The 25,453-nt window shown below is 39.0% G+C and overlaps 1 protein-coding gene across 21 annotated transcripts in view; it reads right to left on the bottom strand.

Annotated features, from left to right (window-relative positions):
• CNTNAP2 (contactin associated protein 2) overlaps positions 1-25,453 on the bottom strand; it is a 1,168,055-nt gene that overhangs the window by 205,314 nt on the left and 937,288 nt on the right. For all 21 annotated transcript variants that reach the window (XM_083826978.1, XM_083826979.1, XM_083826989.1 and 18 more), the window contains one exon: positions 7,746-7,902. In XM_083826978.1, coding sequence (XP_083683104.1) covers positions 7,746-7,902 — 157 coding nt within the window. The remainder of the gene's footprint in view (positions 1-7,745; positions 7,903-25,453) is intronic.

Here is a 25,453-nt window from a genome sequence, read left to right as displayed (position 1 = left end):
GTCAAAAGAGTAAGAACGAAAATTTCTTTGTAGATCTTTACATTTACTGCTTAATTCATATAGTTTGTCTATCTCTGCAGTGCCAGTATTTTTCACAGAAAAGCATAAATAGTCATGTGTAAATAACATTGTTCAGTTGAAGCAGATTTGGTTTCACAATGACCCAAGGAGTTTCTCGTTGTTAATAACAGCAATATCAGAAGCATTTATTCTCTCAAGCTTGAGGCAATCTGACTTTGAATGATGACCATGCTCTTAAATAAATAATCTCTGTTGCCAGGTAAAACTAACCTTTTAAATATAATTTGATTCACTTACTTCTGGATTAATTTCATACTGGGCACAAATAATGGATAATTTGGGACTAAGGTTCACTTTAGTGGGATTTCTCTGGGTGAAGCTCTTCCCAACTGTTTTTTCCCTCTTATCCATAAAGCTTTGCTGTAAAAAAAATGATTACTTAGTATTTACATTGCAGCAACAACATGGGCCTCTTCTAAGAATTAACTTCTATTTTAGATGCATTGTGCAAACACACATAAATTTGAATTCCCTGACAATATCTACCATTTTGGCCTATATACCCCCTGTTTTCAGGGTCTGATAATCAACACATTAGTATATGCTAAATACCCGTACCATTTACAGAGAGCTCTTTTTTTTTTCTCTATTCAGAGAGAATGATCTGAAAAGGTGTTCTGTAAGCTTTTAAAAAACATTAATACACACCGTCCAGATTTCAGGTATATCAAGACTATGGTGTAATCTAGTACATGAGAAAGATTACATTATAATTGAGTCCATAATTGGCATAGCTAGTTCTGTACTTATGAAAATCACAAGTTATAAAAGTGGAGTTCAAGATCCTTGAGGCACAGGAGGAGGGTGCATGGAAAGCTTGCTACCCTGCACATTAGGAGAGTAGACTTTGGCATCTTCAGGGAACTGCTTGGTAAAGTACCATGGGATAAAGCCCTGAGGGAAGAGGAGCCCAAGAAAGTTGGTTAATATTCAAATATCACCTCAGCTCAGGAGCGATGCATCCCAATAAAAAGGAAGTCAGGCATAAATGCCAAGTGGCCTGCATGGGTGAACAAGAAGTTCCTACACAAACCCAAATACAAAAAGGAAGTCTACAGAGGGTGGAAGCAAGGACAGGTAGCCTGGGATGAATATAGAGAAATTGTCTGAGCAGCCTAGGATCAGGTTAGGAAAGCTAAAGCCCTGATAGAATTAAATCTGGCCAGAGATATCAAGAGAAAGAAGAAAAGCTTCTATAGGTATGTTGGTGAAAAAGGAAGACAAGGTAAAATCTGTGCCTCCTCCACAAGGAAACGAGAGACCAGGGATATAGGATACAGAGAAGGCTGAGGTACTCAAAGATTAGAAAAGCGGAAATGTTACAGAGAGTAACAAGGATAACCTGTAAAACTGCAGCCTGGTCAGTCTCATATCTGTGCCAGGTAAGACCAAAGAGTAGAACCTCCTGGAAACTATACAAAGGCACATAGGAAATAAGGAGGTGATTGGAGACAGACAACATGGATTCACAAAGGGCAAATCATGCCTGACTAACTTGGTGGCCTTCTACGATGGGGATTGAGTGTTGGTGGATAAGGGAAGAACAGCTGATGTCATCTACCTGCACTTTTACAAAATCTTACATGGTCCCACTCAACATCCTTGTCTCTAAATTGGAGAGACATGGATTTGATGGATGAACTGTTTGGTGGATAAGGAATTGTCTGGATGGTCACAATCAAAAAGCTGCAGTCAATGGCTTGATATCCAGGAGGAGCCCACTGATGAATGGTGTCCCTCAGGGGTCTGTATTAGGACCAGTACTGTCTCATATCTTCATTGGTGCCATGGACAATGGGATCAAGTGCACCTTTAGCAAGTTTGTGGATGACACCAGTCTGTGTGGTGTGGTTGACACATTGGAGGGAAGGGATGCCATCCAGAGGAACATGGACAAGTTGGAGAGGTGAGTCTCTGTGAACCTCGTGAAGTTCAGGAAGGTCAAGTGCAGGGTCAGGGCAATCCCCAACAACAGTATAGACTGGGTGACAAATGGATTGAGACAGCCCTGCAGAGAAGGACTTGGGGGTGCTGATTGATAAGAAGCTGAACATGAGATAGCAATGTACACTTGCAGCCCACAAAGCCAACTGTATCCTGAGCTATCTCAAAAGATTTTAACTGGATTAACTGAGCTTGACAAGGGATACAAAAAATAGCAAGAAGGGAGTTCTATTATATTATTATCCAGAAAAGAAAGGCCAAGGAGAATATACCGCATTTGATAGACAAGAAGGGAGAGCTAGTGATGACAGACATGGGGAAGGTTAAGGTACTCAACAACTGCTTTGCCTCAGTCTTCACTGTCAGACAGACTTCCCAAGTATCTAATTTCCCTGAAACTGGAGATGAAGGCTAAGTGAGCAAAGTCCCTCTCACTGTAAGCGAAGAGCAGGTTCGAGACCACATGATGAAAATGAACAGGTACAAGTCTGTGGGGCCTAATGACATGCATCACAGGGTCCTGGAGAACTGGCTGATGGAATGGATAAGCATCTCTCCATCTTATTTAAAAACTCCTGGCAGTCAGGTGAAGTTCCTGGTGACTGGAAGAAAGGGAAACATCACTCCCATTTTTTAAAAGGGTAGAAAGGAAGGCCCATGGAACTACAGATCATTGAGCCTCAGCTCTGTGCATGTCAAGATCATGGAACAGATCCTCTTGGAAACAATGTCAAGGCACATGCGGGACAAGGACGTGATCCAGGACAACCAGCATGGCTTCACCAAGAGCAAATCATGCCTGACCAGTCTGGTGGCCTTCTATGATGGAGTGACTGTATCAGTTGGCAAGGGAAGACCAACCAATGTCATCTACTTGGACTTCTGTAAGGCCTTTGACATGGTCCCACATGACATCCTAATCTCCAAATTAGACAGAGATAGATTTGAAGGGTGGACCATTCAGTGGATAAGGAGTTGGCTTGAAGGCCACACCCAGGGAGTGATGGTCAATGGTTCTATGTCCAGGTGGAGTCCAGTAATGAGCTGTGTCCCTCAAGGGTCTGTCTCAGGACTGGTTCATCAGTGACATAGACAATGGTATTGAGTTGCACCCTCAGGAAGTTTTCAGATGACACCAAGCTGAGTGGTGCAGTTGATACAACAGAAGGAAGAGATGCCATTCAAAGGGACCTGGACAAGTTCGAGAAGTGGGCCCATGTTGAGTGAGGCCCATTTAATGAGTTTCAACAAGCCTAAGTGCAAGGTGCTGCACCTGAGTCAAGGGCAATTCCAGACATGAGTACAGACTAAGAGAAGAATTCATTGAGAGCAGCCCTGCAAAGAGGGACTTGGGGGTTCTGATGGACAAAAAGCTCAACATGCAGCCAGCAGTCCAGAAGGCCATTTGCAACCTGGGTTGCATCAAAAGAGGAGTGGCAAGCTGGTTGAGGGAAGTTATTGTCCCCCTCTACTCTGCTTTCATGAGTCTCTATTTGGAGTACTGTGTCCAGGTCTGGGGCCCCCATTACAAAAAGGACATGGACCTGTTGTAGCAAGTCCAGAGGAGGGCCACAAAGTTGATCAGAGGCCTGGAGTACCTCTTTTGTGAAGACAGGCTGAGGAAGTTGGGGTTGTTCAGCCTGTAGAAGAGAAGGTTCCAGGGAGACCTAATAGCTGTCTTCCAATACCGAAAGGGGGCCTACTAGAAAGCTTGAGAGAGACTTCTTGCAAGGGCATGAAGTAATAGTACAATGGGTAATGGCTCAAAACTGAAATAGAGATTTAGATTAGATATTCAGAAGAAAGTCTTATTATGAGGGTGTTGAGGCACTAGAACAGGTTGTCCAGAGAAATTGTGAATGTCCCATCCCTAGAAGTGTCCAAGGCCAGGTTGGATGGGGCTTTGAGAATCTGGTCCAGTGGAAGGTGTTGCTGCCTGTGGCAGGGTCATTGGAATTAGATGATCCTTAAGTTCCTTCTAAACCAAACCATTCTATAATTCTACGAAAAATAACAACTCATATATCTGATTAAAAAAAAAAAAATAAAATCAAGCACAAAGTTTAGGAAAAACAAATAATGCATACTGCTTAAAGATCTTTAATTTGTCTCCTGTAGCTATCACCATGTTATAGTCCTTGACTGGTCACTGTCTTTCTTTTTCTCTTTTTCTGGAGGACTCCAGCGTCATTCATTATAGGACATGTACAATACTCTTACAGTAAAACACTACTTACTATTCTAATTTATTCTCATACTTCAATATGAGGACCCCATCTTATATTGAATGTGTATTTTAACTCTTTCTATAATGACATCATCTCCTTGTTGGATTTTCTGTAGTGCTCATTACTACAGAAGATGATTGCTTCATAAATCTACCTATCTTTGAAAAACCTCTGTGAGGTGAGAAACTGGCATCATCCCCATTCTACAGAGTGGATGTTATGGATGAAAGATGTAAGATTAAAAACATACATACATTTTTAGTGCTCAAGGTGAAAAATGCCTACTGGCTTTTATTTTTTGTGTTTTAGAAGACAGCATTAGATACGTTCAGAGAGAGTGCTCACTTTTTTCAGTTGCAGCTTGGAATGTTCTGTATTTCTACAAATTGGACATCTGAGTTTCCAGTTAGGTATACAGAAAATTAGGATCAAACAATTGATGACCGCCCTATGAAAAAATGGCTTACAAAACTTGGCCAGCATCACACAGGAATTTTGTTCCAGAGGCAGAGTTAGAATCCAGTTCTCCGAGGGAGCATTTCCTGCATTGGTTATGAGATCGTTCATCAAACTGCAATCCCCTTCTTCATTTCTAACACGATTTCCAATTCCTGCATCAAAATTTCTGGACAATATTCTACTTACACTATATCATTCTGATTCAGTCTTACCCACCATTCAGTGACTTCTCTGTTTCCTTTGAGAAAGTACCTTGTACTTCAAACACTGAATCTCCTTGCTGAATTCCTTGCTGAATCTCTCTTCTTCCCCTTTCATTCCAACAATTTCCATGCAGGCTTCTTTTCCAGTTTTACTTCTTTACGTTTCCTAATATAGTTAATTGCTCTAGCTACTACCCTGGCCACACTTCCCACACTTCCCCACATTAAAATTCTGAGTAAACAGTTGTATATCTATTACGATATTAATCTTATTTTAGATTTTAAAGGATCTATTAATTATATTAATGTATTTATTAATAGATTCCATATATTCTCAGTGTATATAGGGGCATAGATGTTACAGAAAAAGATTATTGAGTGAAGGATTATTAAATTATCACCTATGGCACTTAGAGAAGCCACAAGAGACCAAATGTCAATGATATTTCCCATACCCACACATTTCCCACAGCATAAAATAAAACAGTCAACATATGGTACAGAGGCTAATATTTATGGATACACATCCAGTGCCTGAAGCAATGAAAACTGTAAGTGCTCCTAATCTGTAAATGCTCCATTATCCTAATTATTATTACAACATCTTCCTTTTATTGTTACAGTTTTTTCACAGAACCAAATTTACCTCCTGCTACATTGCTATAGTGCCTATGATTGAGTTTGAGTCCTCTGACTATATTTTTCGCTTTTTGTATAATAGTAGTTCTGAAGTTTGTCACCATGTCTGATTTCTCTGTCTGTAGTATTGACTTTATCTCTGTGCTATTCTGTAGTTCACACCATAACATCACTGATAATTACCCTAACAATTTCAAAGCTTACAGTAGCATTGCATATGACAATGTCACTTTTACAAAACCTTATATGGCCCCCCTCATCATCCTTGTCTCTAAATTGGAGAGACATGGATTTGATGGATGAACTGTTTGGTGGATAAGGAATTGTCTGGATGGTCACAATCAAAAAGCTGCAGTCAATGGCTTGATATCCAGGAGGAGCCCACTGATGAATGGTGTCCCTCAGGGGTCTGTATTAGGACCAGTACTGTCTCATATCTTCATTGGTGCCATGGACAATGGGATCAAGTGCACCTTTAGCAAGTTTGTGGATGACACCAGTCTGTGTGGTGTGGTTGACACATTGGAGGGAAGGGATGCCATCCAGAGGGACATGAACAGGCTTGAGAGGTGTGCCCATGCAAACCTCACAATGTTCAAGAAGGGTGAGTGCAAGGTCCTGCCAGTGGGTCAGGGCAATCCCCAACAACCGTATAGACTGGGTGACAAATGGATTGAGACAGCCCTGCAGAGAAAGACTTGAGGGTACTGGCAGAAGAAAAATTGGACTTGAACTGTAAACATGCATGTGCAGACCAAAATGGTAATAATATCCTGGGCTGCATCAAAAGAAGCATGACCAACAGGTTGAGGGAGGTGATTCTCCCCCTCTGTTCTTCATTCATGAGATACCACCTGGAGTACTGCATCCATTTCTGTGGTCCTCAGAACAAGGTAGATTTAGATTAGATATAATTCTTTATTATGAGCATGGTTAGATACTGGAATAAGTTGCCCAGAGAAGTTGTGAGTGCCCTAACATTGGAAGTGTTCAAGGCTACGCTGGATGGGACTTTGAGCCACCTGGTCTAATAGAAGGTGTCCCTGTCCGTTGCAGGGGGTTTGGAATTAGATGATCTTTAAAGGTTCCTTCTAACCTAAACTATTCTATAATTCTCTGATTCTAAGTTGCTATTAATGGGAATAGTGCTCATAAAAGTATGGGTCCAGTTAGTCACTGAACATTGCATACCATTTAAAATATGATACTACCTGTGATGACAAAACACTTAAAGCTTACAAACCAAGTGTTAAACACTTAAAGCTTACAAACCAAGTGTTCTAAGAGCAGAGATGGGATCTCACAGAAAATGACAATTTTTACACAGTAAGTTCATTGCTAGAACATTTATGGGGGATATCAGAGGTGCAGGTTTAATTCTCTTTTCTGCCTGAAGGGATTTGAACACACATCAATTACCTTGCAGCAGAATGCCCCTGTTACCAGGCTGTAAACTACTCTGGGCTAGGACTTCCTCAGTCTGTCTGTTAAGTTGTTCCACCTGGGATGAATCAATAACTATTTATTAGAGAAGAAACTAGAACCAGTTCTCACTCACTCCCCAAAGGACTATAGGTTTGTACTCTCAGCCATTAGGCCAATGAGTATTTAATTATCTCTTAAAAAGTGCAATAGCTTCCCCTGAAATGCAGAGCCTCATTCTGTAATACTTTCCAGGCTTAGTTTTCAATGCATTTTTTCTCATGAAAGATAAATAATGAGGTTTAGAGTCCCTACATTATTGATTTGAGCTCATCTCTCTCACTTTTTTCAGGCAAATGCAGCATTAGTATTAGCAGAATTTCTCCAAATGACGTTGCATGCAGAGATAAAATTAAATACTGTGATGTAACACAGCTGAACACAATGAAGACAAAGTTGCACAGGCAGCCAAAATGCTGGCCTTTCCTGTTAGCAGTTGACTTTGCAAGTTTAGCTATCTTCTCTGTAGCTTAGCTGACTTGAAAACATAAACATATCCTCTACATTTGACAGTCACAGATACAGCGAATAAAATGGAAATGCAAAGAGATGGGAAGATAATTTGCAAAAGAGGAATCATAAATATAATATTTTTGCCTTCATTCTTTGGTAAAAAAAGGAAATATTTAAATAAAAGTCATTCTGAGAAACAGCAGTAATTGTAGGAGTTAGGAGATTCTGGTAGTCTGCTTTCTTGTAGAAAACTCACCATTGTTTATAATCAGCATCACAGTTGCAGTAGTACTTGGGATCAGTACAGTTGCGTTCAATGCCACAGGCACACTTTTGAATACCAGGTCCTGATCCACCCCAGTAGTAGTGCTTCTCATTGGCTTTTCCAACCCACCATGTATATGGATTCCCTTCTGCAAGGAAAGAAAATGAAAGGTTATGATGTATTGAGGAAGAAGAGCTCCATTACGCATTAACAGGTCTCAGATATTTAATATGATGATATTAACAACACATAACTGGTGGCTGTCCAGTTTGTTTGTATTTCTGGCAAACAAATGCACTCAATTATTATCAAGCAATTCAAAGGTCCTTGACAGCTAAACAAAGCACATTTTCTTTTCTGTATTCACATGACTTGTAATGGTTGAAATATATATATATATATGTTTATCTTGCAAGTTCTGTTTTAACTTTTTAATTGTTCTCAGTTTATATAATGAAAATATATGGGCAGGTTCCAATATTGTTTTCAATTAATTTCTAATTCATATAGTTAGCTATCAGATTGATTATTCAATATTTGTCCACAAATGTTTCACTGAAATATAAAGAGATACTATCAGACTCCCAAATCTACTTAACAATTCTTTAAAAATCTATTAAAAAGGTTTGATTTAATACCAGAGCAAAGGTAATCTGAACTTTGATATAATCCTATTTCTTGGCATTGGGTCTGTAACTTGATATTTTCACAAACTTTTATAACTTGATTTCTAATCTTATGGGACAAACTAAGCCTCCTATATGCAATTAAATTAATAAATAAACCCCACCGTTATTTAAAAGTCTCTTTTTATGCTTCCAGTTATTCAGGGCATTTAAACATGAGCTTAACTTCACACCCACATGAGTAACTCAATCAATTGCAATATAGTTATCTATAGCAATTTTTCACATTTTGAAAACATGATGGAACTCAGCCTATAAACGTCTCTTTACAATGTCTTTTTCCCCATCTGTACCGTGACACATGGTATTTTCTCATTAAATCAAATAAGGCCATTTGCATGAAATCCAATAAATTTTACAAACAAAATACTAAATAATAGATTCTGGTTTTGATAATTTTCTGTCTGTGCATTGGTAGTATACATTTCCAAAACAAACTGCATTCATAATCTTAAAAATAGCTAATTCCAGAGATGGAGAGAGCAACCAAATATCTTCAGACATGATAAAATACAAATAAACAAACAAGAATCCCACAGCTCTCTGAAAACACTTGCTTTGTTCAATGCTTTTGATTGTCAAACACCATATAAAATATCACCACTGAAAATACAGTAATGTGAAAAATTCATGGTTGCTGAAGGTTTTTATTTGTTATTACTGTGCTGCATAATATGACCATTATGTTGACCACTAATGCAATGGGTATACTAACAGAATTACTTGATTCTGGACTTTAAATTGGTCATTTTATTTTCCCCAACTTGATTATCATGGAACTAAGTTTTGCAGGCTAGAAAAGCATGCTATGTGAATACTGCAACAGCATTTTCAAGCTACAGTAAAATCTATCAGTTATGAGTGTAGGTATCCCTGGCTTACATAAGGTTATTATCAAACTTTTAATAACAAATGTATTTCCAACAGCTAATGACAGAATGCGATGGCATTGCACTGCTGGCTATCTCAGCTTAACCACAGAGGTTTCTCATTCTCCCGCCTCGAAAAGAAGAGGGGGAGAAAATATTATGAAAAAGGGTTCATAGTTTGATAAAGACAGGGAGATCACTCACCAATTACCATCAGAGGCAAAACAAACTCACTGTAAGGAGATTAATGTAATTTATTGCCTATCCCTAACAGACTAAAGCAGTGAGAACTGAAAGCAAACTAAAAATTCTTTCCACTCAATCCTTTGTGTACCCTCTTCTACTTCCTCCCCTGGAGTGGTGCAGGGGAATGGGCAATAAGAATTGTGGTCAGACCATATCACTCCATCTCTGCCGCTCCTTCTCGGTCACTCTCTGCCCATGCTCCAATGTGGGGTCCCTCCCACAGGATGCCGTCCTTCCCAAACTGATCCCATGTAGGCTTCTCACAGGCAGCAGCTCTTTAAGAACTGCTCCCACATGGGTCCGTACCATGGGGTCCATCTGTCAGGAGCAAACTGCTCCAGCACGGATCCCCCATGGGTGGCAGCTCCACGCCAGATCCCCTGCTCCTGCATGGGTCTCTCTTCACGGGCTGCAGTTCCAGCCCAGAGTCTATTCCAAGGTGGGCTCTCCATGGGCTGCAACTTCTTTCAGGCCAGATCCACCATGGGCTCCTCCATGAGCTGCAGCATGAATATCTGTTTCAGCATGGTACACCATGGGCTGGGGGTGGGGAGCCTGCTCCACCATGGGCCTCTTCATGGGCTACCAGGGAACTCCTGCTCCAGCAGCTGGACCATAACCTCTCTCGCCTTCTTCACTGAACCTGGTGTCTTCAGGGTTGTTTTTCTCAGCATTTTCTCCCTCCTCTCTCACAGCTGCTGTTGCACAACAGTTTTTTCCTTTCTTAAATGTGTTCTAACAGAGGTGCAAACAGCATCTCTTATTGGCTCAACCTTGGCCAGTGGCAGGCTCCCTTTGAAACTGGCAGAAATTGGCTCTTATCTGATATGGGGCAGCTTCTGGACTCTTCTCACAAAAGACACTCTTCAAGCCTCTCCACTACCAAAACCTTGGCACATAATCCCAATTCACAGAATCACTTTTATTGATCTAGCATCCAACAACAGCATTAATGATATCTGAAGCTCCTATTGTTTTTTTGTTTGTTTGTTTGTTTTTGGTTGTCTTCGATGTTAGTTTCTATGCTATCATAGAAATGCTAGTTTTGACTCTTCAGTCAAAATTCTGTTTATGCCCTTGCTATCAAACAAAAGACTGCATGATTCAATCAGTGATCATTTCACTGGAAAGCAAAACTGCCAATTAAAATACCAGAAGGATATAAAATTACTTGGAATAGTTGAAAAGAGGATTAAAAAATCTGAAACAGGTAGAAATGAGTAAAGTGGATGAAATGATAGCAGAACTGCAGACTACAGTAGTGGGTGTCACAGACCAAAATGATAGACAAAAACAGGCTGTGTTTTAACTCATTGAAATGATAAATGACATACAGCTTTAAATCCAGAATGTGTTATAGCTTAGACAGAGCCATTTTTCACATCTGTTGCTTTCACTGTGCACATATAGTAGCTAGGGATCTGACCCAGTTAGGGTGTGTGCTACTTCGTTATGAGGGAAAGACCTACCAGCAGGTTTGGGAACACAGATTGATTTAGGAAGATACTAAGACAAGATATGATTACATTTCTAGAAAGGTCATGGAGGTAAGGTCTGGATTTTTTCAGTCTGCATTCAGCACATATACTGCTAGCCATGCCTACAAGCATGAATTCCCACACTGCCCTTGTGGACATCACCAATGGTCTGTAATTGCCCAGTATATTGTGCTAGGGCTTGCAACAGTGCAACTCTCAGTGGACTGCTTTCATCAGTTACTGTGCAGTGGGATGGACTTTCCATTACCACATAACCCCATGCAGTGGAAAAAGGCAAGCCTTACCTCAGACAATTCTGTACTACGGTGATCGATATCAGAGGCCCTAGAGCTGGTTAATGTTCTATAGTTAATACAAGGAAAAGGTGGGGAGATGCTGCTGTGTCCCATTGTCTCTGTGCCAGCCAAATGAGAACAGCCCTTTGTGTCCATCCTGCTTCACTTCAGACAAGAAAAAGAAGGGTGCTGTTTTGTCTAGAGTTCAGAAGCTCCAGATCAGGAACATTATGCAAATATATTGCAGATGCCAATATGACAAGGTATAACAAATAGTAAAACACTGCAGTAGAGAAACTAAAAGGGCAATGGAAAAGTTGGAAGGGATAAGGATGTAAAAAACAAAACAAAACAAAAAATTAGAAACAGGACCACTCTTCCCCTCTCACATTTTGCCTTGTTTATACCTCTATAGTCTATTTTTGTGGAAGTGCGCTCTGCCTTAGAACCCTTTGCTTATTTTTTCTGCTTTGGAAGCTGTTGGAAAGGGCTGATACAAGTAAATGAAGTAATGCACTACAGTATGAAAACTGATAACTAATGGATATCATTCTAAACATCAGAATATTTAATCATATGTGATTAGTCTGCTATGGTATCAATGCTATTTGTCTTATGGCTTTAAAAGCATATAAATTCAGTCTAAGGAGGAAAAAACATTGGAGGGAAAATGTTACATATAAAAGTTGACAAGTGTATTGTGATGACAAGAAATACCAGAAGACAATTTTTATGTTTTTGAAGATATCTTTGCTCAATGTAGGAACAAATTTTGAGTCACTAGAGAGCTTTGCTGTTGTTGTTGAATGACAGTTTTTTTCCCCAAGCTTTTGTGGAGAAATAGCATTACAATAAGGATCAGGAGAGAAACTCACTGCCTGCCTTGAAGTTCTGGTTTGAATAGTCTTGATATAAAAGTACCCCATGGGCATGAAACAGCTCTCTTTTGAGGAGTGCTGTAAGAAGTGTTTAATTTTATCTGTACCAAATTATGATGAGCTGCATTTTCATTTCCCTTGCCAACCCTGCAGCCAAAGTTAATACCTGTGGTGTAAGAACAATCTTTTAAGGGCAAAATGCCTGATCTCATTTAAATGGATTAAGTATACGTAGAAGTTTGGCTAGAGCATCAGATTCAAACCATATTTTTACTGATTCATATCTCTTTCCCAAAAAAGCCTTTAACATTTACATCAAATATAGTTAACAGCGGTTGCAATGGCTTTGCAAGTGCAGGACTATGGTCAACATTAATGCAAAATATTAGTTTTTATTTAAATCCTTGTACAATGATACCCCAGATCTGCAGTTATTAAATCAAGGTATGTAAAGAAACCGATCATCAGTGTTTTCTATTATGAAGTGTTCCTCCTCCACAAAAAATTCAGAAAAAAAGTAAAGGACTAAGATAACTGCATTGTATTCTCACAGGTCTTTGAATGTCATAAATGTATATTTGCATGAAACATTTCATTTAATACAAAAACATACCGAGCCAAAGTTAATGTAGTATGAACAGATCTCTTAGCAGTCAATAATTTAATTCTATTGTAGCAGAACATTCTCACAATGTATAACTTTTGCAAGTATCTTCATATTCTATTAAGCATTTAATAAAACCTATGTGTTTTATTATTTTGCACCTTAATAAAAATGGTGTTAACTTCAGTGTTTTAGGCCTGCTGTTTCAAAGCTATTCAGTTCCAGTAACTAAAGCCACAATATTGAGACAGTTCAAACTAGGTAACTGAATAAAGTGGACAGTTACTCCACAGCATTCAGTAAGGTCCATTTACAATGCAACCCTTAGAGTGTTGTGATACAAATTTCTCATTTGTAAACTACATGAAGAAGCTATATACTTCTCCTTTGTTCACCATCTTTTCCCAGTAACAAATTTTCCTCCAGTCTCTTCTGTCTTCCTTCACTAGAATATATCACTTTTTGCATTAATGATCTCCAAAGCTAGTTTGATTTCCACAGCCACTGAAGGAAGAGTGGAAGCGTGTTGCTTCTACTGAGAGGAAGAAAGCTGTTCACGGCTTTCAATTACTCTTGTGTACCTTCCAGCTTCTAGAATCAAAGGAGCAACACAATTAACTATTCAAGATTCTTCCCTTGGTTTTCTTTCTCATCTCTTTCTCATTCCTAGCAATCTAGTAATTAGAAGAATAGAAACAGAAATTAATTTTGGCAGCACTGGTAAGAACTCCATGCCTGACAGTGCCAATGGGAGGCAATAGTTAGACGAAAGGTCTGACTTTGACAATTACTTGTGGTTCATTACCTTTGCACTCCCCCATCATCCAGCCACGGCATTAAGGATACCAGAGGGTATTTTTCTACCTGTTTGTGTCAGTGTCTGTTTATAGACCCACATTCCATGAATTTGCCTAATTCCTTTTTGAACCTGTTTATCCTATCTTCATCTACAGTGCAGATTAAAAATTTGTGGTGAATTGAAACAGGTTATAACTTGCTCTGAATGAGGATGATCCTGCCTCTGCCTGTTATTTATTTATTTTTTACCTCTATCTTGTCTTTAAAATAAAAGGAAATGGTTAATAGAGAAAGGATAGGAACACTTTCAAATCAAACCAATGGCTCAGAACCTCTGAAAATCAAGGCCATTGAAAACTGCACATTGGAGACTCTGCCTAAATTTAACAACTAAATTTAGCTGATCCCCTGGAAGCAATTAAGTGTTAATTTACTGGACTGGATATCTTTGAATTTAACTTTTATTTTTTCTTAAATGCAACTATCCCATAATCCACTAATATTAAAGATTCCCTAATAAATACTAAGGAATGTCAATGATTATATTATAATTGTTATTGTTTTCAGAAAATATTTTTTTTTCTCAGTTCTTTATCAATGGAACAGATTTAAATAGTATGAGTTGAATTAATTGCCTATTTCTTGTTATTGGCAGGATAAGCCCAAAGACATCTTTCTAAAATGTACTACAACTTGGAAGCCTGAAATAGATAGACTTCCCATTCGTAGGTAGAAATGAAAGCTATATCATATGGATAACACGTCAAATTAAAGAGAAAGCTTCAAAAATGTTAATCTGCATAGAAATGCAGGTAGAATTCTTGTCCTTTTGAAGGAAATACATTCATTACAAGTGCACTTTGCAATAAAGTACATTGTAATATAGAGTACCTTTAACCTGAAGGGGTAACTTGGTTTTAGGTCACGGTTCATTAGAGTCTGTGCAGGAATTCTACCTGATACTAAAGAAACAGGCTCTGAAAAGAATAATTTTGTCATTGTTTGAAAAGTTCAGTATGCTAATATGTCTGTGCACTTCCCGGCTTTCACCTCATTTCTTATTGACAACTTTTTTCCTTACAGCAGCAGCAGTATCTACTCCATATAGGTCAAATCATTTTTATCAACAATGTGAGCTATTTATGTCATCTTTTGAAGACTGAATGTTTGGAAAAAAAAAAAACCAAAAACATTTGTGGTCTGATCTCACTCATGCACTAAGTGCATCCACATGTTCCAATGCAGAGTTCTTTAAGTCAAGGATGTCAAAGCTGGGTAGGCTCTGCTGTCCTAATTCATTTCATGCATATTTTACACATAATTATTATTATAGTTATGCTCAGGGCCAATACGAAGCTGATGAGACACTTTGAAGGTTTGCTGTCCCGGCCTCATGTCATGGAAATACCCACCTAGACTGAATGTGCAGCTGCTAGTAGTTTCATGACAACAGTAGAAAGTCCTAATGGAAGGTGCTAATCCTTATATGTTGCTCCTGTTTGCATACAGGCAGATTGTGAGCAACTTGTGTCAGTGCAAGTGACCAACTGAAAGGCTGAATTAGTTGAAACTGACAGAAGAGTGCTGAGAGAAGAGTTTGGCTGGTTGGTCATATTTCCAGATTTCAATGAAAGTACCTGTGAAGAAAGTGACTCCTTAAATGAAAGGGAAGTTCTAAGATAAAATGATTATTTATATATAATATTTATACGTGATAGTATCAAGGGTGTTTTTCTTTTAATAAATATTTTCTCAATTTTCCATTTTTTTTCCCAGTAATACTTACTTCTACCTATTGTGTTATGCAATGAATATCTTTAATACCTTTATCGATGATCTGGATGAGGGGATTGAGTGCACCCTCAGTAAGTTTGCAGATGACACCAAGTTAGGTGTGTGTGTCGATCTGCTCGAGGGTAGGAAGGCTCTGCAGGAGGATCTGGATAGGCTGGAGCGATGGGCTGAGGTCAACTGCATGAAGTTCAACAAGGCCAAGTGCTGGGTCCTGCGCCTGGGACGTAACAACCCCAAGCAGAGCTACAGGCTGGGAGATGAGTGGCTGGAAAGCTGCCTGGCCGAGAAGGACCTGGGAGTATTGGTTGATAGTCAGCTGAATATGAGCCAGCAGTGTGCTCAGGTGGCCAAGAAGGCCAACAGCATCCTGGCCTGTATAAGAAGCAGTGTGGCCAGCAGGTCTAGGGAAGTGATTGTGCCCCTGTACTCGGCTCTGGTGAGGCCGCACCTTGAGTACTGTGTTCAGTTTTGGGCCCCTCGCTACAGGAAGGACATGGACATGCTCGAGCGAGTCCAGAGAAGGGCGACCAAGCTGGTGAGGGGTCTGGAGAACAAGTCTTACGAGGAGCGGCTGAGGGAGCTGGGCTTGTTCAGCCTGGAGAAGAGGAGGCTCAGGGGCGACCTTATTGCTCTCTACAGTTACCTTAAAGGAGGCTGTAGAGAGGTGGGGGTTGGTCTGTTCTCCCACGTGCCTGGTGACAGGACGAGGGGGAATGGGCGAAAATTGTGCCAGGGAAGTTTTAGGTTGGATGTTAGGAAGTACTTCTTTACCGAAAGGGTTATTAAGCATTGGAACGGGCTGCCCAGGGAGGTGGTGGAGTCACCATCCCTGGAGGTCTTTAAAAGACGTTTAGATGTAGAGCTTAGTGATATGGTTTAGTGGAGTACTTAGTGTTAGGTCGGAGGTTGGACTCAATGATCTTGAGGTCTCTTCCAACCTAGAAATCTGTGATACTGTGATACTGTGAATTTAATATGAATAACCCATGTATTTAATATATATATGACATTTTTAAAGGGAAGTAAATTATTGTTGTCATTATTTTGTTAACTGATAAATTAGTTTTTCTTCCAGTTCACTAGGAAAAGGGCTGATAAGGAATGGTTAGTACTTATGAAAACAAGTTGCATCAGTGGTTGTCACTCTACTAATGAGTAAGAGTGAGATTAATCAAACCTTCATGGCAAAGCAAATGGGGCATTTGAGCAAACATGAAAAAAGGGGAGGAAAACAGATTCAAAAACAAAAGAAAAACAGCAGAAAAGAACACTTGGCAACTTCAGAAACCAGGACTACTTAATTTATGACTACTTGTGAGCTTAGTGGAATTATATGGCCTGAAACTTTTAGTTTGTTATTTATGGTAACTTTCATTCTGTAGGTACGTGTGTTTGTTTTAGTTATTTTTTTTTTTCATAATGCTGATATCCATTTTATTTATTTATTTATTTACTATGACTAACCTGGGCCATTCATTTTCTTTTTAAGCCCACTGAGGAAGCTGCTCTATTTGACAGTACTCAGTACTCTTTATTTGCAAAAACTGTGTAAACTGTGAAAATGTAAGATTTGAAGTCTGCTCAGAAACAACCTTGAAATATGTAATGTCTCAGTCTGCTTGTTAATTTAAGAATTTATATGGTTTGACATGTTATACTCATGGACAAGGTTTTCTTACTGCAAACATACTTAAAAAGAGACATTTTTCTTTTCTTTTTATGATATTCAGAATTATGTCATACATCAAAAGTAAGATATAAATGAAAAATGATGTTAAGATTTTAATTTAAAATGAAGACAGATATTGGAAAATAATTGTGAAAAGCAGAAAAAATACTGCTGATGGTTTTATATTGAAATGTTCAAAAGAAAAATTTCAATTAATTAAATTTTGTTAGAGAAGCAGTGATAGCTGCAGCATACAGTACGGCCTAATTTGTTTGTTTGTTTATTTATTTATTTATTTATTTATTTACTGAATCTCAGTAAAGTTAACATAACATTCTGTTCACTGTTTTCTTAACAGTACCAATGAATTATTGTTCTTTTCTTCCACAGCCATAAAGTAGCCTGTTTTGCAGTGAAGGCAAGGCTATTGATGTCCATAAGCCAAACCTGAAGAACTTCCATAACCCTCAGTATCAGGAACTGGAATCAGACATTTAGATGCACACTCAGGAGCCCTGCCTTTCCCACAGAAACAGGAAGACTCCTGTGATCACTCCTCACCATACCTCTTAGCCTTCAATTATAAAGACTGGCCTAACTGAGAAAAGTCTAAATTTTCTTGTCTTTGGTAAAGACAGAGAAAAAGAGAACCTAATCAAGTGCTTGAGATACAAAATTCTGGCATTCATGCATCAAGCTGATTGCCACTGCCATGCACAGCAATGCATGTGAATGTTCTCATGTGCCTGTATATGTGCCTGATAATTTATCACAGAACACATTTCAGATATGTATATATCAATTTCAAAATATAAATAAATAAATAATGAATCTTTTCCTAGATACCAAACATTTGGTGAAAGTATCTTTTCAGTAAGGTAACAGTAGTACTCCCAACTCTCTTATTGAGTAGCAGTCTGTATCATATCTACTTAAAATTTAATTTCTTGGATCAACAAAAATGTAGGCAAAAAAGACTTTTATTTCAGAATTAGCTACCTATATAAAAGAGATCAGGAGGGATAGCTATCACATTGGTATCTGATGACATCTTATGAAAAAGCTTTTTGACAGTTTTATTTTGCCATTGGAGAGATTTATTCTTCGCCCCAGCTCATGAAAAGCTAGTACTGTACAAATGATTTTTCCCTTGTTAAGATAAATTCCAAGTTGCAGCACCACTAACGAAACCTGACTTGTTATTTTTCTTGGAATCGAGTCTCAGTGGTGATATTTAGCAGGGGAAAGCAGCTGTTAGATGTCCTTGTATGCTACTATTTGCTTGGTTTAAAGAGAATGCATTACAAAATCACCACAGTTCCTACTATACCTAACAACATAGTATGCCAGACTTTGTGGGTGTTACAAATATCTTTATGTGGTAAATTCACTGGAATATTTGAGGCCAAAGAACAGAGTCTCTGCCTAATGCAATGCTAAGGGGAAAAGTAAAAGTAAGTACTTTCAAACAGTAAGTGTCATTCAAGGGATAAAAAGAACATATGCATAAATATTTCCAAAAAGTTCATTAAAGTTTTTACTATGTATGCTGAAACAATGGGCTTATATTATTTGCTCTGGGAAGAGGACATGCAGATCACAGTCAGAAAGTGTATGTGCAGTACAAACAGGCTTTTCTCAGCTAGCACTACTCCCAAAGCTCAGATAGCAACAACAGCAAAGCTGTAGAAGATTTGGTGTGAGCTTACAACTTACCCTGAAGTTTGCCTAGACAGACTATGATAAAACGCACATTTCCATGTCATGGACTTGCAAAGAACATACTAAAGATAAAGAATTCCACCATCTAGCTAGAGGAATGTCATTTTGTGCTCACTTGGTAACGTTACCTCTTTACCTGATGCCAGGTAAAAAGTATACATACATATACATACTCATTACCACTGATAATTTGCAAGCTAGTGCAGATAAGCACACAAAATATTTAACTTCTTTAAAAGGACATTAAGAAGCCCAGAAACTCACTGATTTCAACACTAAGGGAGTACATTTTGAAGTTTTCTGTAACAACAGACTCATCATAGAGCAGAGGTCCATTGGAAAGATTTCAGAAATCATGGTTATTGGTGCAACTCTTACAAGTATGATTTGTAGGTGGCTGTAAAATTAAACTCAAATTATTCTATCAGAATGAGTGCAAAGAGAGGGCCATTTAAACTACCATTCAATATATTATGTGGAAACAGGGCAAATGCAAAAATAAGTTATGTAAATATTCAATAAATGATACTGGTATCACAGAATCACATATTTTAGTAGAATTCCCTTGATGTTCATAAATAATAAAAATAGTCAAAATATCTTTAAATAAATTTAAAATAGCCAAGTACTTTGGATCTTGCTTTCCACACCTACACTGGAGTGCTTTTAACTTATACAGAGAAGAAAATAGATAATATTCTTAACTTACGTCTACCTACATCATTCAGTCTTCATGCAGCACAGTATGTCCTGCTGGTCCATTTATCTGATTTGTAGTAATCACAGTCTACACTGAACTAAACATTACAACTCCTTAAGAGTTGATGGCATTATTTTGCTAACAAATGAATTAAAATTAACAAGATCCCAAGGTAAATTAAGCTACACTCTGAGTGAGCAGAAATGCTGAAAGCTTTTCCTGCAAGCAGTCTTTTCTCTGAGGTCCCATACCTCTCTCAAACATGTCTGTCTGCAAACTGCTGGTCCCTGGCCCCAAGCACAGCACAGCAGTAGTTTAAGTTGAAAGAAAAAAGACATTATGAGAGCCAGAAGGAGCTCAGACTTCTCTCCACTGATTAGAATTTAATATCTGGCACTTCACAGAATTATAGAATCTTAGAATCATTAAGGTTGGAAAAGACCTTTAAGATCATCTGTTCCAACCGTCACCTTGCTACCAATGTCACCCACTAAACAATGTCCCTAAGCACCATGTCCAAACACTTTCCTTAAACACTCCTAGGGACAGTGACTCCACCACCTCCCTGGGCAGCTCGTTCCAATGTCTGACTACTCTTTCTGAGAAGAAATGTCTCCTCATTTCCAACCTAAATCTCCCCTGGTGCAACTTGAGGAGATTCTGTAAATTTCTGTATTCCAAATGGAATTTCATATGGAATAGGGACATAATCAGAGGTTGTTTTGGGGGATTACAAGGATTTTCTTTGGTTGATGAGGCTGCTGCAGCAGCTGCTGCTGTTGTCCATTTTCTTTCCTGACTGACCCTTGAGGAATCTTGAAACAATCAGCTTTACTTCTTCTATTCCGTTGTGCCTCCATTGCTGCATTGAGAGCTATAATACTTGATAATAACAAAAATATTCCAATGTCAGATCACACTCAGAAAAGTTTTCCTTATTATTATTATTTTTTTTTAATGACATTGTGCATGCACAATTTTGAAACCACAACTAGCACAAACATATGAATACAGATGCTAGCCTCTTTGTATGGTAGACACACTGTTTCCAGATTGTCTGCAATTCCAAATCTGGAAAGTAGCTGACCATTTAGAAATAAAAATGACATGAAATGTGCATTACCATGACTTGTAATGTGCTATGTTCATACAGTAGCAATGCACCCTAAATGGATTTCAAATTAGGAAAAAATGTCTAGTTGAGCCTCAGTACTGAGGCTTATAGCAGGGTGACTACTGAGCATATTCAAACTGAATTAAAGGTAGCTACTCTACACACACACACACACACACACACAAAATCATATGGGGACCAATAAAGATTAAAGCCAGAGGTCCGAAACCAAGCCATCTGTTTCACCAAGAAATGACTATTTGAGACCAAAATGGAACATGTAAATGAATAACCCTCCCAAACACACTCTGCTGTCAAAATGCATTTTCAGTCTTGTTGTTTCTGTAGTTCAAACCATTTCAAACCATAAGGCTTTGTTGTTAGAGATTAACCTGTAAATTGTTACAAACTATTATATCCTATCATTTAAAATCAGACAAATGTATGAATAACCTTTCAAAGTGCATACTTAGTACATGCAGATTTTAGAAGTAGTATAGGACATTGATAATGCTGATGTTGCTAAGAGGAAGTCTAAAAAAATACAAATTTCAGTGTGAATGGGGTAATTTACTTCAGAGTTATGATGTGTTATCTTCAGTTTAATCTACAAAAACACTGCCTTTGGATCAAATGTTGGGATATGAGGCAAAAATAATCACAGCCCTTTCATTCAATAATCCACAGCCCTTTCATTCAATAATCCACAGCCCATCATTTGTCAGACCTAATGATGGGCTTATGTTTTGGTATTTAGATGACCTCTTCTAGGTCAGCTTGGGTCTCTATTGATTTCTGGGAAACAGGCACACATTGATTAGGAATGACAACTGGAAAGTTTAGATGACGTGTTTTACATTGTCAAGCTACCACCTACTACAGTCTGAGCTCAATGCACTCTTTTTCCTCGCTGAGGCTTGTTTCATCATTCTATTCAAGCATACCAATTCTTACATGTGGGTTTCAGATTTCTCTATGGGAAAATAGAAATTGGCTAATGATGCACTTTACTGAAGACCTAATAAGATATTATGATAATCTCTTACTCTATAGAGTTGAAATGGCATTTCTTAACTATCATTATATACTCACAGGGCACAGGAATTACAGTGATGGACTGTATAGAGTACAAGCTGCTGTATTAACAGTAGGAACAGAACTCCAGTTCCACTGGCTGCTGAAAAACTTGATTTCAAAACCCTACCTTACTATGCTGATGTGAAGAATGATTTCCTCTGCTCTGTGTGATAAAATTCCACACTCGAGAGAGAGAAGGGTATATTGTAGAAGTCAACAAAATTAAAAGGTTTTCCCTTGGTCAATTCTTCAGCCTCCTTTTGCTCTGGCATGCAGTTTCTTCTGTCAGGGCCAGGAGTTTACCTCCCTGATACAGATAGAACAAGCTGGAACACTTCACAAGCTCAGCAATAAGCAAACTACGTAGAAAAATGAAAGTTCAAATACTTGAAAACAAAGAATTCAATACTGTTAAAGGGGGACAGCATGCTCGTCCATGAAAGCAACAGTTCTGAAGATTTAACAAAACCTTGTGGTACTAACAGCGTAAAAAAGCTCACAGAATAAATAATCCATTCCTTGTTCAAACAAACAAACAAACAAACAAATAAATCCAGTCCACCCCCAAAAATAATCAGACTTCAATAAATCTGAAGCAGATATTGTGTAATTTTTTTTTCTTTTAATTTTTATAGCCTGTTAGGTGACTGTCATTGAAACAGTATGTCTGACCCCTGTTATCAAGACAAAAGTTGAAAAATGGAGGGAATTGAACCTCATTTCAATAACAAATTGAAAAAGCTGTTTTTGAATGATCATTTTGAAGGGCTTGAATCATTAGTTTATCATATGGAGCCGTCCTCAACTTGTGAGTCAGAAACATTTTATAAGTGTGCTGTCCTGCCGCATCCCAGTTAACACATTTAAAGGGCTTTCCCACTGCAACTAGGCTCCATGAGACCCAGGGCGCTGACAGTTTTGACATTTGGTGTAAAAGCTTGGAATTCTTGGAATAAAATGGTAAAAAAGTGAACTTGGTTACACTCTGTAAATACCTAGCGGGAAAGTAGAAATTTCAGGAGTTATTATGTAATTTCTCACTGCAGTGGGCAAAGCATAAAAATCAACCCACCAGTTTAAGATGAAGCTAGGCAATTTTAAGCCAGAAATCAAGTTCAGTGAAGTTCATTAACCTTTGGCACCATTTGCTGAATGTTATATTAGATTCTTTACTACTACAAATTTCTATAGTGAAAAATAACATATTTTCTAAAACACATGCTCTACGTAAATAGAAAGTGCTATGCTAGTTTTATACAGGAGGTCAGATTAAATGATTGTAAAAATCCCTTTTAGCTTTATAATCACCTTTGCAAATAAAATACAAAACTTGAAAACTACTTGGAAGCTTTACTGAGGCAGAATGTTTCTGGATTTCTACTTGTAATTGTTATGCAATTTATAAGATGGATACTCCATCATTTCTCTGCAAACAGCACCAGATTCCTGTTTGCTTTTGGAAGCAGATTTCAGACTTGTTATTTTTGTGTTATGCCACATTACCAGACTTCTGCCCCTGAAAGTATCCTTTTCTTCTCGTGTTTCACTATCATAACTTTAGGATTCGTCAGTGGATATACGTGCTCCAACAACATCCGATATTGTCAAGTCTTCTCTTCAGTGTGTTCAGGTTGCATCCACCCATCAATTCCTGGTCAGAATTCGCTTCCTCCATTGGTTCCAAAGAAACATAGAATAATTTAGAATCAAAGGGATGTCTGGAGGTCATATATTCCAAACAGCTGCTCAAAGCAGTGCTAACTTCAGACTTGATCAGGATACTCCCAAGGTTGTGAATCTCCAAAGACAGATTCCACAACCTTTCTGGGCAGCTTGTTGCAATAGTAAAAAGATCTCACAGTGCAGAATTGTCCCCTTTTGACCAGCTGGAATTTCCTCTCCTGTAATTTGTGCCCACTGCCTCCTCTCCTAGACTTTCACTGCTTACCTTTGAGAAAAGTTTGTTCTTTCTTTCTCTAAAACCACCTCTTTTGTAATGGAAGACACCAGTTAGATCCCCACTAGCGTTCTCTTCCTCAATCTGAACAAACCCAGCTTTTCTGGTTTCTACTTATATATTATCTACCCCAGAATCCAAAGTATTTTTATAGTTCTGCTATTGAAAAGTTCTAGGTTTTCACATGCAACTTTTTCTCCTGTTTAACTTTTTGTATGACTATTGTCATGTTTTGCTTGACAGAATGAATCCCATAAATCTGATTAGATTAGAATGTATATGTAAAGTTTGTATATGTAAATGTGTATGTCAAAGTTTTCCAGTATGTTTTTCCTACAATGGACTGTCAGCCAGGATTTCTTTGTGACTCATGCTATTACCAAGGTTTTGAAGTCTCTTCATGAATATGAATTCAGATAGACCTATAGGTCTCTAGCTGTTAATTTTCCATATACATTGGAAGCCTGAGAAGAGCCATAAAAATTATTTTAAAAAGCCCTTTCAGGATATACAGCAACTGAGCTTTTTCAGGTATTTGTGCTGCATAAATAAAGACATTTACTCATCACTTAAACTTGTAACCTATTTCACCTTGATATTAATGGAAATATTTTTTAGAAATATTCTCAATTTGTGCTAAATAATACAAAGACGCAATATGTCTCTGCCTAGGCCATGTGATGTACTCTTTGAATTAGATGCACATTGTACCCTGTTTACACTCAAATTAGGCTACAACATATCCCATTCCATCACAAACAAGAATGTAATTTGAGATAGGTTTTAAAAATTTGGACTGACTCTACATGATTCACTGCTAGCTTGAAGATAGTGACGGTCTTCGTATTGGGTTCACATGGCAAGGTTTTGGTAGTGTGGGGGCTGCAGGGATGGCTTCTGTGAGAAGAGTCCAGAAGCTGCTCCATGTTAGGTAAGGGCCGGTTTCAGCCAGCTCCAAAGGGACCTGGTGCTGCCCAGAGCTGAGCCAATGAGAAATCTTGTTTGTGCCTCTGTGAGACCAGATTTAAGAAAGGGGACAAAAACAAACAAACAAACAACAACAACAACAACAAACTGCTGTGCTACAGCAGAGTGAGGAGCGAGAACCAGCCCTTCGGTCCCCAAGGTCTGTGCAGAAGGAGGGCAGGAGGTGCTCCAGGCACACAGCACAGGTTCCCCTGCGGCCTGTGGAGAGACCCCTGGTGGAGTAGGCTGTCTCCCTGCAGCCCATGGGTCCCATGTGGAGCAGATCTCCACGCTGCAGCCCATGGAGGAGCCCCTGGTGGAGCAGGTGGATGTGGCCTGGAGGAGTCTGGGGCCCATGGAGAGCCCCCGCAGGAGCGGGCCCCAGGCCGGAGCTGCAGCCCGTGGAGAGGAGCCCATGAAGGAGCAGAGGGTCTGGGGGGAGCTGCCGCCCGTGGGGGACCCGTGCTGGAGCAGTTTGTTCCTGACGGATGGACCCTGTGGAACTGACTCATGAGGGAGCACTTCCTGAAGAGCTGTTGCCTGTAGGCAGCCGCCGCAGGATCAGTTCAGGAAGGATGGCATCCCGTGGGAGGGACCCCATGTGGAGCAGGGGCAGAGAGTGACTGTGAAGGAGCGGCGGAGACGAAGTGTTAGGGACTGACCACAGCCCCCATTCCCCATTCCCCTGCACTGCTCGGGGTGGGAGAGGTAGAAGAGGGTGGATGGAGCGAAAAGGTGTTTCTTTTTTATTTATTTTTTCTTCTCACTGCTCTAACTTGTTAGTAATAGGCAATACATTTTATTACTCTCCCTATGTCTGTTTTGCCTCTGATGATAATTGGTGA

The sequence above is a fragment of the Anser anser genome (assembly GCF_964211835.1).
Source record: "Anser anser genome assembly, chromosome: 2".
Classification (NCBI taxonomy): Eukaryota; Metazoa; Chordata; class Aves; order Anseriformes; family Anatidae; genus Anser; species Anser anser.
This window is presented reverse-complemented; position numbering and strand designations above follow the sequence as displayed.